Below are 11744 nucleotides of genomic sequence, written 5' to 3'. Positions count from 1 at the left end.
TTTGTCACACGAAGGTTTCCTAAAAATCCAACATATCTACAGTGCGATCGCAGGTTACGTTACCGTTGATGGTAAACATCATTTTAATAACCACTTATAAATCGCAATATGTGAAAAATAAACGTCATCAGTATGACCAACTTTGTCAATATTAAACAGTATCATTCATACACAAACTTTATTTCAAATAAAACTAATTTTTGACATTACAGAGGTACAGATCTGTCATTCGGATAAGGAAAACATTAAGAAACCATATGTTATGAAAGCCTAAATCAAAAAATATTACGCATGCGAGAACTTTATTTCAGATAAATTTTGACATCACAGATCTCCCTTTTGGATAAGGAAAATGTTGTAAAATGTGCAAGTGCATTAAGTATATCTTTCACTGTGTGTATAGAGGCACGCAAGTATATTTAAAAAACCTGGTATTTCAATAGGCAGGTACCTTTGCATAGCAGCCACCCCCTCTCCACTCAAGTTTAAGTCTGGTATGAAATTGCATGAACAATATGGAAACCATCCATCACTTATATTAGTTGTTTAGTAAAGCAGAGTGATCACTCTGCTTTACTAAACAACAAATATTACGTCATTGTAGCCAACATGTATTGATGTATACGAGTTAAAATCGCAGACGTTTTTTATTGGTACCCGTTTAAATTTTGTGAATTGTAAATTAAAGTCAATTTGTAGCTATAGCAGAGTTTCATTGTACAAATCAAGTGTCTGGCGAGGATGGAACGCATGGCATGCGGAGTTCTCAGTTACCCAGTAAGCAGAGACTGAAGAAGTTCGAACATCAATCGGACATGTCCTCCAGATCCGGTTCATCTTCACTCATCTCCTCGGCGCTGGTTTCGTCAGGATCGCCCGCCTGACTCAGGCACTTCTGACATGTGCATGTGAAAAGGTAGTTGTCAGCCAATTCCTGTGTACAAAACAATACCGTTAGTTTTTTAAATGGGAATTTTGTATATTACCTAACATTTTAAGTGTTGAATATTTAATAGTGAACTTCACTTCCTCTTCTCACTGCCGGTGAGTACCTTTTAGATGCCTCTGCACCTTTCAATATTTCTGTGTTTTAATTATTTAATTTCTTTTACAGAATAAATGTATATTGGCAGACTGAATAATATATGTAATAAGGGTAGGCAGAGGGAAGGAACACCACAACACCCTGTCTTTGCCTCTTCCACATTCATTGCATCTCCTCATACATACCAGCCGATCATTTTGTCTCCTATCCATTTTCATGATATTTTTGTTTTTTCTCACTCATTCGTTCCATAATATGTCTACACCATCTCAATACATATAAGTACATTTCTTAATTTTATCGATAATGCTTATCTCAGCCTTGTATTTTTTTTATCTCACTGTTTATCATACATCGTCTCACTGTTTATCATTCATCATACAGCCGCACATTCGTCTGAGTGATTGCTTTTCAACTGCATTCAGACTACTTTTATCCTACTTTTGCCAACTACATATATGCTTAACTTACATACATTAGGGTTAATACCCGGACTCTATTGAGCTTGTATACTGCTAGTTTAGCTCCCGTTGTTAAGGTTTCTGTATATTATCTCATATTTTTCAACCAACCAAAAACAGATCTTAATTGATCTAAGAGCTATATTGGCCGAGGTTTTAACCTTATACAGCATTTGAAATAAGCGGGCAGATAGTGTTTGTACATATAAATAAAAAATAATGTTAAAAGATATGTCACGTGGTCTGACTCTAAAGCCAGGTGAGCAGACTCACAGTATGTTGATGTGAAAATAAAATCAAGAAGCTATCTAACATGCCCAAGATTTGACCAACCTTTTGCCTCGTATGCCTTGATCTCCCTAGCATGCATTCGTCAATGTAACTGATGAAGATCTCTTCTCCGGGATTGATGTCTGCGAGAGCTTTCAATTGCAAGCAGTAGTTTCCGTAAGGAAAGGTAGGCTCCGCATTCGGTACACAGCTGTGATTGCAAGAGCTTTGAAGTTGGTATAGACCGGATCCCTCGGTATTCAAGAATGTGTCAGACTCTAAAATAAACATTCATATATAATAATAAGATAAGAAATAGTTTGAAATGATAAATAAACTTTAGGAAAAAAGGAATATGTAACTGGCAAAGGTTCTATTTTAGATGCTTGTCTGCGGGTAGGAATTAAGGATAGGGAAGGTAGATACGAAAAATACATCACAAACACTCAGACCCATTGAAAAAATTTTTTTTTTGAATTTGCAATTGGCGCTAATCGAACCTACAATGCCAATTTCTCAGTACAGCATCTACCCAACTTTCCCATGATTTAATTTTCATTCTTCTTTTGCTAAATCCACATATCAGTGTTGAGACTAGAACTCCATTGCGAACTGCTAATTTGGCTTTTTTAACTTTTTACACAAAATTGAATATATTCCCATTTCATCTTCATATAAATAAGTATAAATCTACCATAATTTTACATTACCCATGATTATGCAACCGCATTTCATTTTGCTATGTGAATATGAAACCAAGAACAAAAAAAACAGGTATACTCGTGTCTAGGTAAGATGCATCTGAATCTAGAATGAATCATCAAACATATTTGAGGCAAAAATGTTCAATTTCTTATGATATATGTAAAACCCAAAAAAAAACTATTTAGTATTAGCAAAAAACCTAACTAATGTTTTGAATTATACTGAAAATGCACCCAGTGGTTTCAACTTTTTCAATTTACATGCAGCTTTCACCATCTAATTTTGTTAAGGCCTGATTTCAATTAAACCTTCGTATATTATTTCAATCAAACTGCTGTATTGCAATGCGCCTGCGTCCGCATAATCCCTTGATGTTTGCGTATTATCGACAAAATTAATTTGTAAAAATGTGCAAAAAGAGAATTGTGCGAAGATAAAGGGCCACCTGTATTTATGATATAAAAAGATTTTCATTTATTTACCTCCTTCAATGTATTCGTATACTTTGTCAATGAATGCATCAAGCTTTTTCCTTTCTGCTTCTTCCAATGGAATATCAGCTGTGTTGTTGACCCACTGGGCCAATGGGCTGGTGCCTATTCCCTGTCCATTAGTGGCTATCAATGACAATAGGGAACAAAACCCTTCAGGTGTGAGAAACTGAAATCAAATCAAAAGTACAGTTCTACCTTTCTCCTTTTATGAACGAGTGATTGGGAAATTAACAGAGGTTCTATTTGGGGCTCATGTTAAACCATCACTAATACCGGTATTCAGAGATGTTTGACTTGCTGAAGGACTCTTCCTTCTTTTCCATAATAAATGTATTTTAATCTTCTCTCTCTATTTTTTTTCTGCACTCAATTTACTCAACTCAATACTTTTCTGGTGTCTTTCCTCTAAGTTTTGGTCATCATCAAAGGCCATCTTCAGTGGAAATTCTTCTTCTTTCAACCTTTATCCCTTACACATAAGATACTGCATTGCATCACCAGTGCTATATTGATCGTTAATTACATGCAGACATCATGTACGTCATTTTCCAGTCCAGAGTGATATTAAATAAATATAAGAGTGAATAAAAACTAAACCCCCTAGGAACGGAATCTAGAACCTGCAACACGGTAGCCAAACACATTAACTACTACACTATGAAGTCAGAAAATAGAAAGAGATAAAAATATTTTAAGAATTGAAATGTGAAATGTACATGAATAACATAAGTGGGTGAAAGCGATGGACTGTAAATGAAATTTAAACATTCTACAAATTTACAAAATATGTAAGGATTTTACACTATGTTTTAAACGGTTGCCAAATGTATTAAAGAGTTATTATTAAAATATATTACCTCTTTTATATATTCTCCTGCCATTGTTTTTGAAGTCAATTCTCTCAGCATGCCAATTTGTCCGATGAACTTATCTCCGAGGAGTTTGTGGGCGAGTTGGGCATCATCGCTCACTGTTCGGTGGCAGAACTGTTTGAACTTGTTGGAGACGGCCACCGGATCCGATGACTGATTGATCGTGGCCAGAATACGGACCAACAACATGATGTTTGTTGTCTCGGGGGGATAGTGCATCTGTCTAAAAGAATACAATATATTATTAGTATTATCTGTTTATATGCAGCTATGTAGAGTTGGTGCACCTACATTTTGAGCAATTGAAAAACAGTAGAGCAGTTTGCTATCTACTTTGAAAAATAAGAGATTTCATGTCCACCCTGGAAGACACAGGACTGATGACGTGGTGGTCATCAGGTAATTAATGATAAAGATGAAGGTCATAAAGGAGAAGTAAAATGTGTATAGTCTTGCTAGTATACTAAATATATCAACTGTTGTCAAGAAATGGCGATTCAGTTGGCTAGGCATAGGCTAGGATAGCGGCATACTCCGCATGCTTTCTGAGAGCCTTAATCAAGCTTGCCTCTTTTACTTTACAAGGCATCAGGTTCGCACCAACCAGGACGACCATTGCTGACAATTTGTTGGCATCTTTCTTCTGAACTTCAGGACACGGACCTAACTTGGGAGGATTTAAGGGAGCTGGCAGCCGACAGAAAAGCCTAGAACCAGTTTGTGGACTATATGCTCCACATAGAGAGCAGATATGGTTTAACTAACTAAATATATTTTATTTTTTATTTTAAATTCTTTTGTATTTCACAATACATTATACTTACAAGTACAAAAAATACATTATATTAATACAAAAAAAGATTCCACAAAGGCATGGCCTGTGTGTGGGTCAACATTATTATTTTAGGTTATAATAAAGGGCACTGGCAAGAATGCAATAGATATTATCAGAAATAAAATTAGATTAAAATTGCTAATATAAACTAAAAATATTTGATTTCAACAAAAAATCAGAAAGATAAAAATGAAAAACTTACTTCCAAGCTTCCAAGAGCATCGCTATGGGATGTCCCGAATCCGAAGTGGTGCGGCACACCATCTGGTGGTAGGTGCTGAAGGCATTATCTTTACAGGACTGGGAGCAGTACTTGACTCCGCACCCTTCGCACTGGACTATCTTGTCAACTTGAGTACTGCAACACTCGGGATACGGTAGCTCCAAGTTGGGTTTGACAGCAAGGCGTCTCACATTCTGCTGCGCTGTTTCTAAAGGCCTGAAAACAATATTATATTTACTGTAATAAGTACACTAAATATAAAAATAAAATATTTGTATAATGGTAGGGACTGACCGGAGCATTACGTCGTAACGTAACGTCGTAACAACGCTCGCGGCGAGTTCTCCGACTATGGATGGAGCGCTCGGCTCGCTGTAGTGACTATACGAATGCTCGCATCGTAACATGTTATGTTACGACAAAATGGCTCCGGTCAGCCCCCACCATAAGACAATTTTTCAATGAAAAGTTTGATTCAATCAAAAAATGATCTTATACAAGTGTTTTATTTTTATACTTGAATCATCATGTTATTCCACAAAGCTAATGCTAATCGTTAAATAATGTATGAGAACACAACACATTCTTTTTTATTAGTGCATTTTCTGAAGCTACCGCCAGATATCAGGTTTTATGATAGTACCTATTATTCTTCATCCATTTTATTTTTCATATAGTGGTAATTTCCTTCATTTCCGTTATCTACAACTCATTCAAAGATATTCCACTCCTAAATCCAAGAATCTGGAGCGCATTGAATACACGAGTAGAGAGTGTCCGCCTCTGTAGTGTAGTGGTTAACGTATGTGCCTACTGTGCTGTAGGTCCCAGGTTCGATTCACGGATAAGTCCATATAAATGTAAGCGATTTTCCAATCCAATATTTATTTGATATCACCCAGAGCTAATGACCTTTACCTCATGTAATTAGTAATCAAGATAACACTGCGTCGATCGACGCAAATGCACTATACACCACTGGATGCGGAAAAGAGTTAGAAGACGAAGACACGAGTTGCGCTCAATAGACCTGGATGTTGTATTTCCTTTGTGTTTGAACTTTGTTTACTGACAAAAATTAAAGTATTGAAGACACCTACCGCATGCACAAATCACACGCCAAGTATTTAAATGTTTCATTCCAAGCAAACTGGCAGGAGACAATTGGACATTCTTCAAAGATAACATCACCCCCTTTAAAATGCTTTGTAGCAAAGAGTCCTTTACCCTGAAAAAGAAAAAAATATGCATCAGCAGTGACTTTCAATCAACTCACTAATATATAACTTGTATTCAGTTTATCTTTGTAATAAACATTTCATAAACATTTAAAAAAAACTTTTTACACGTGTATGAACTGTAAACATTTAGGAATTCGCGATAGTTATTTCTAAGCAAAGAATAATATACAAAAATATATTTTTTATACATTATAGAAAATTATTCATATCATACCTTTTGATTATTAATCATTCTTACTTCGTATCCCGCCATTATTGTTTTTAATTTGACACGTCGTTTAAAATGGTTTTCGGTTTTCGCTTATAAAGAAAAAAAATTGAGGTTATATTTTTGACGTTGCTATGTTGCCATAGCAGATTATGCTGCCATTTTGTTTAACTCAGAACGAAAGCACTATAACCTAAAAAAAAAAAGTCGATAGGACCTACTTAAATATATTGTCTGTTTATATTCACACTCGTCAGCCTTATTTAAAAAGTTAATAGACAACTGAGCTGACGTGTGTTTGGTATTTCGTAGGTTATTTATGATTATTTTTTTAAAGTAAAATTCAAGATGCGGGCTGTACTATTAGCTTTATTTATAATTTTCGGAGTTTCTTCCGCTCTATACTTTCACATAGGAGAAACTGAAAGGAAATGTTTCATTGAAGAAATCCCCGATGAGACAACTGTCATTGGTATTTTTTTGTTTTATTCCTAAATCGTTTATATTGTCTAGTCGTGGTGATATTTGAGGCGGTTAATAATTGTTTTGTTTCCAGTTAATTATAAGGTCGAGCTCTATGATCCGAGGTCCGGTGGTTACATGCCATCATCTCCTGGAATTGGCATGCATGTAGAAGTCAGGGATCCAGATGATAAGACTATGCTCAGTAGGGTTTATAGTTCCGAGGGAATGATCTCGTTCACGTCTCATACTCCCGGAGAACACGTCATCTGTATGTATTCCAATAGCACGGCCTGGTTCAGTGGATCCCAACTCAGGGTATGTATCAATAGTTTAACGTAACTGATTAATGTATTCACTATCACAAAATTGAGGTTTTGGGAAACAACGGAATCTTTCTTACTTTAACATTTATTTATTTCAAAACATATTTCATATAAAAGTCATATATATAATATTCCCGATGAGAAATTTCTATTTCTCATTTTGAATATCAATTATTAATACTATCTTACGGTGTAAGAAATCGATATAATACTTAACCCTAGGATGATAAGGTTCCAGCCAACAACATTAGGTAAAATAAGTTATCAACGTGAAATGATCCCATTCACAATAAATTATTACATATACTCCTTCCAAGAACGTTTGTCGAGTTTCTTAAAATATAAGTGTAATTATTTTTTATCTGAATTATCAAGTGTTTTAAAGATGATTTTTAAGTAATTTCAAATTCCTCTTATATATCGTGTCAAGAGTCACAAAATGGATAATTTTAAATTAAGTATTTTATAGCAGGCACTGTGGCGTAGTTGGGTAGTTGGGTAGACGCTCGACTACGAAACTGGCGTCGCGGGTTCGATTCCTGCCATTTGTAAAATGAATTTAAGAAAGATTTATTTTCAATTGGTCTGGGTGTTTGTGATGTATTTTTCACATTTACCTTCCCTATCCTTACTATCCTACCTGCAGACAAACATCTAAAATAGACACTTTGCGGGTTATTCCTTAAAATTAAAACAAAATTAATTATCATAAATTTACCAATTAGATCACCCAGTTATAGTGAGAATCGCCAACCTGGCGACCTCACAGAAAGGTTGATTTACCTTAGCCGCCATGATAAATTGTAAACGAAAACATAGAATACAAGCGACGGCATGACATATGTTTCTGCCAATTTAATGTACAACCAAAAATTGACAATTAATGGATTAGTGCAAAATGCGTGACTGACGGGAAACACTATAGACCAGAGGTGTCAAACTGAAAAGGCATCAACGGCCGCATAAGGTATTTTGGGTACGCCGGCGGGCCACATAAAAAAAACTCAACAATTTAATTTTCATTTTTATGAAGCTTCAAGCGAATAATTTACTATCAAAGATAGTCACATGAGGTACAGTAGATCCAACTTGATGATTTTATAAAAGAAAATCATATGTTCCCGTACAAAAAAATATATAACAATTAAGAATTAAAATAAATGAAAAATATCACCGCAGGCCGCAAAAAAATACTTGCGGGCCGCGAGTTTGACATGCCTGCTATAGACAATACCAAAAGATAGAGATAAATCGGATCCTGCACCGTAAGAGTAATGATAAAAATATTGCAGCGTACGCTTTTTTTTTGCATTCTATCCTATGAGAGATGATTGATCTCTTATTTTAAACTACCTATTTACTTGTGTTAAGTCTTGTTTTCAGTAATTCCATCGACTTTTTTTGGTGTATAAATGAATAAATTAATAACTTCAAAAAATGGATTAGCATAACAGCTGTAGTTCCAATATTCAAGGATGTGTTTGTCATATCTCAGCAACTTTTCCTCGTGGAAATAATAATACTGATACTCATTACCCTCTTTTTTTCTTTTACATCAATTGCTAATAAAGGAAAAAAGAGTAATTAAAAAAATTTTGGTAAATGAAGCTATTTTTGTTTATTTAAGGTTCACCTCGATATCCAAGTAGGAGAGCACGCTATTGATTATGCAAATATTGCTCAAAAGGAAAAGTTAACAGAGCTGCAGTTGCGAATTCGCCAATTGTTGGATCAAGTGGAACAAATCACTAAGGAACAAAACTACCAAAGGGTAAATTAACTTATAATTATGTATTACATTATATTAATTAAAGCTAGCAGAATGAGAAGTATTAGGAAAGCAAAGATTCTGATTTTTTAATTAAAATTTAGCATCAAATATACCTGGTAGTGTATGTGTGTGAGTTTTTTTTTATATGTGATATTGAAAATTGTCAATAGGGACGGAATTCGGCTTAAAATTTACTAATTTGTATTTTTTATTTTATTTATTCTAATCATTAAAATTTCCTTAGGAAGATTATGGTTGGATATAAGTTAGACATTATTATCATCGTAAACTTGAAAAAAGGCAAGATATTTTATAAATCTATCAACACAAACCTTTTGTACTGTGTGTTTCTTTCACTCTCAAACAGAAAAGCCAAGTTGCTGTGAAACGTTAATTTAAATATACATATTTCATTTCGGCAGTTCCTTAGATCATCATAGGTTATTTAATATCAATAGTATGAAAAATAAGCTGCGTTTTTATAAAAAAATCAGTAGAATTTGAATAACCTCTTTTGTGATGTTGGGGTTTGAATCTTGGACAGTGCTGGCACACAGCATGTGTCAAATGTGTGGTGGACATTATTGACTGTGTCCGAACAGCGGGTAAATAGGTAACAAAATTAGATATGATGAAATATAGTTTTGTTTAATGCAAATTTTTATGCTTAGTTTTGCACTTTCCGAAACTGCTGGTTAGATATTGAATTACCAAAATATAAAGGACATGGTAATTATGACATGGCTAAACTCTTGAATCATCTGTAATGTGTCATCGAAATATTTGATGGAAAAATCATTTTTCAGTACCGAGAGGAAAGGTTCCGTCACACATCAGAGAGTACGAACCAGCGAGTCCTGTGGTGGAGTCTCCTGCAGACCAGCATCCTCGTATCCATGGGAGCGTGGCAGATGAAGCATCTCAAGAGTTTCTTTGAAGCCAAAAAACTAGTTTAATTATGTTGTGATAGACTTTTCTGGCCATCTTCATTATCTTATCCATAATTTATGTGTTTGTACTATTTGGTTGTTTTGTTACAAATTTCCTTAAGGTGTATTAATTAAATTATAATGAAAATACCAGTTCGTTTAATTTTTAATTAAGTTGAATACAATTTTTATTGATCTACATATTGTCGGCTTAATCTGTAAGATGTCTAACTCCATCCGGGCTTATCCTACGGGATAAAATAAATAATTTACTATTTAACCATCAAGCTGAATTTATAAATTTTAAAAATGCACATCTTGCGTTCTACATGTATGTAAAGATAAAATGAATTTTATTTTAGGAATCTATAAATTGCATTAATTGATTCGGCAGTCACTTTGTGGTAAAATCTATTCATTTTTAATTTAAGTTTTACTTAGTAAATATCACTATTTCTTCAAATCCATTGCGACACGTGTTTCGGTGCATTCGGCATCATTTTCAAACACCGTATACGTATAAGGAGTTTAAAAATGATGCGGAACGCATCGAAACGCATGTCACCATAGATTTTCAGGAATAGTGGTATTTACTAAGTAAAACTAAAATAAAAAATCTATAAATTCCGTTTGATGGTTCAATTATAATGTTTTCACTTACGTATGCTGATTGTGCTGATGTTTTTATTGACTTGATAACATTTATTTCATAAATATTATTATAAATCAAAACAATTAATAATAGATTATGGAATTAAAGTAATTGCCGATTCAATGAGTGCAGTGAAACCTCTATCTATCGTTCCTCGAATAGTCGTTTTCCCGGATGTGTTGTTTATTTCTTCTAGTCCAAATTCATTTCATACAAAAATAGATCGCATTGATCGTTTCTCAATCCACTATTTTACCGCATTCATTGTTTGAATTACGCTATGTATTTGTTATATTTTTTCTGTGTTTTAACGGCGCCAGACAGCACTTGTTACGATGCGCGAAACTTTCGAGAGAGAAAGTTTAGATACTCGACAGATTTTAACTATTTTGTTACTTTCGACGACAATATTCCAACTTTCGAAAGCTCGTGTGACGCAAGGTTGACGGAGACAGCAGAAGAGGTCGATATTGATGAAGAGGAGCCGCTGCCTGTACCTTCTACTTTACCTGTACCTTCTACTTTACTTTCTACTACGCACACTCAATAACTGATGCCGAAAAAAATATCATTTGCAAAGCTGAAAATGTACTGTTGACTTGCAGAAATAAAACATTAAAAAAACAAATGTCGATGAAAGATTATTTACAAAGTAATAACTTTAATATTTTTTTGGTTCTGTTTAGCTTTGTATTTTTTAAATAAATACACACATTTCTTTACATCTTAAACTTGTTTTCTTCTTATAATTTTAATCTACCAATGGTTATGCAGATTGTGAGGACGGTATCTTTACTCAATCGTATCTCCTAGTGTTTTATCCTCTTAATCCCGCATTCATTGTTTTCCCGCATTCATAGTTTATTTCAATAGGTCCCTTTAAAAACGATAGATAGAGGTTTCACTGTATTCCTTGTTGTATTTATTTAGTTTAGGATTAATTAGTGCACATACTTGTGAGACTGACCACAGCTAAGGATTTTTCTAGTATTTCTGCCCATATTTATGTATAATCTGTGATCATATAAGGAATAGTTTGTTTAAAGTCATGTATTAGACATGTTTCCCTGGTACCTTCCTTAAATCTTGACGTAAATTAATCGCTTCATAATCAAAACCTTAAGAGTTTTGGGATGTGTGAAAAAGAATGTGGTTAATAATTGAATCTTCCCATTTCACCTAATTTATCCTGAAGGAAAAATAATTTGATTATGTAGTGATTAAATACATGCATATAGAGGTGACTCCTG

General features: G+C 34.2%; 2 protein-coding genes across 2 annotated transcripts; one reads left to right on the top strand and one right to left on the bottom strand.

Annotated features, from left to right (window-relative positions):
* Positions 1-58: 58 nt before the first annotated feature.
* Smyd5 (SET and MYND domain containing, class 5) lies at positions 59-6498 on the bottom strand. Its single transcript, XM_088265657.1, has 7 exons — positions 6361-6498; positions 6006-6133; positions 4885-5121; positions 3833-4070; positions 2964-3141; positions 1840-2054; positions 59-934 (listed from the first exon to the last, which is right to left on the bottom strand). Exons 1-7 carry the CDS (start codon positions 6397-6399, stop codon positions 806-808), a joined length of 1164 nt encoding a protein of 387 aa, XP_088121783.1. The 5' UTR covers positions 6400-6498; the 3' UTR covers positions 59-805.
* A 117-nt stretch (positions 6499-6615) lies between these two features.
* Positions 6616-9992, top strand: eca (transmembrane p24 trafficking protein eclair). Its single transcript, XM_088265660.1, has 4 exons — positions 6616-6826; positions 6911-7134; positions 8770-8913; positions 9720-9992. The coding sequence occupies exons 1-4, from the start codon at positions 6703-6705 to the stop codon at positions 9867-9869; spliced, it is 642 nt and encodes a 213-aa protein (XP_088121786.1). The 5' UTR covers positions 6616-6702; the 3' UTR covers positions 9870-9992.
* The last annotated feature ends 1752 nt before the right edge of the window (positions 9993-11744 follow it).

This window comes from Brachycentrus maculatus, unplaced genomic scaffold (genome assembly GCF_059751285.1).
Source record: "Brachycentrus maculatus isolate JH-2025_06_01 unplaced genomic scaffold, ASM5975128v1 h1tg000255l, whole genome shotgun sequence".
Taxonomy (NCBI): domain Eukaryota; kingdom Metazoa; phylum Arthropoda; class Insecta; order Trichoptera; family Brachycentridae; genus Brachycentrus; species Brachycentrus maculatus.
The sequence above is the reverse complement of the archived record's forward strand: the minus strand, read 5'-3'. Positions and strand labels throughout refer to the sequence as shown.

What these genes read in the sequence shown, in the direction of transcription:
- eca (XM_088265660.1), top strand. Translation starts at nt 6,703, where the DNA reads ATGCGGGCTGTACTATTAGCTTTATTTATAATTTTCGGAGTTTCTTCC. An exon ending in TCAGTGGATCCCAACTCAGG is followed by an intron (nt 7,135 to 8,769) that starts GTATGTATCAAT and finishes TGTTTATTTAAG; the next exon opens with GTTCACCTCGATATCCAAGT. An exon ending in AGGAACAAAACTACCAAAGG is followed by an intron (nt 8,914 to 9,719) that starts GTAAATTAACTT and finishes ATCATTTTTCAG; the next exon opens with TACCGAGAGGAAAGGTTCCG.
- Smyd5 (XM_088265657.1), bottom strand. Translation starts at nt 6,399, where the DNA reads ATGGCGGGATACGAAGTAAGAATGATTAATAATCAAAAG. An exon ending in GCGTGTGATTTGTGCATGCG is followed by an intron (nt 5,122 to 6,005) that starts GTAGGTGTCTTC and finishes TATTGTTTTCAG; the next exon opens with GCCTTTAGAAACAGCGCAGC. An exon ending in CAAGGCATACGAGGCAAAAG is followed by an intron (nt 935 to 1,839) that starts GTTGGTCAAATC and finishes TTTTGTACACAG; the next exon opens with GAATTGGCTGACAACTACCT.